Below are 456 nucleotides of genomic sequence, written 5' to 3'. Positions count from 1 at the left end.
GGGAGCGACGGCTGCGACCTGCGTTGCTGCGGCCGTGGCCACAACACCAGGACTGAGAAGCGGAAGGAGAAGTGTCACTGCATCTTCCACTGGTGCTGCTACGTGAGCTGCCAGGAGTGCGTCCGCGTCTACGACGTCCACACCTGCAAGTAGGTAGGTAGGTGTCCAGCTGATGGGAGGTTGCTCCAGAGCAGGGCTCAGAGGTCCATCAACCCTGTGATCAGCCCCTCGCACTGCAGGGGATGGCGTGAAGAACTCACAGTGCCCTCAGCCAGGGCAGACCCCTCTCGCGGCCAGCGCCTGCTGCAGAGGAGGCCCTCGGCACCTCACCCAGACGAGGCGGTGCCAGCTCAGACCAGGCGCTGCAGACACGTTCGATCCCTGGTCTGCCGGCTCCTCCGGGGCTGTTTGGCACAATGGGCTCTGGGGAGAGGCGGGGGGAAGAACGGGCGCCCA

General features: G+C 65.4%; 1 protein-coding gene across 1 annotated transcript in view; it reads left to right on the top strand.

The window, feature by feature from the left end:
* Positions 1-153, top strand: part of LOC104498366 (proto-oncogene Wnt-3) — a gene marked incomplete at its 5' end in the record, with an annotated part of 2049 nt that extends 1896 nt beyond the window's left edge. The window contains one exon of the mRNA XM_010141724.1: positions 6-153. Coding sequence (XP_010140026.1) covers positions 6-153 — 148 coding nt within the window. The remainder of the gene's footprint in view (positions 1-5) is intronic.
* Positions 154-456: the final 303 nt, after the last annotated feature.

Source organism: Buceros rhinoceros, unplaced genomic scaffold, assembly GCF_000710305.1.
Source record: "Buceros rhinoceros silvestris isolate BGI_N320 unplaced genomic scaffold, ASM71030v1 scaffold41968, whole genome shotgun sequence".
NCBI classification, from domain to species: domain Eukaryota; kingdom Metazoa; phylum Chordata; class Aves; order Bucerotiformes; family Bucerotidae; genus Buceros; species Buceros rhinoceros.
This window is presented reverse-complemented; position numbering and strand designations above follow the sequence as displayed.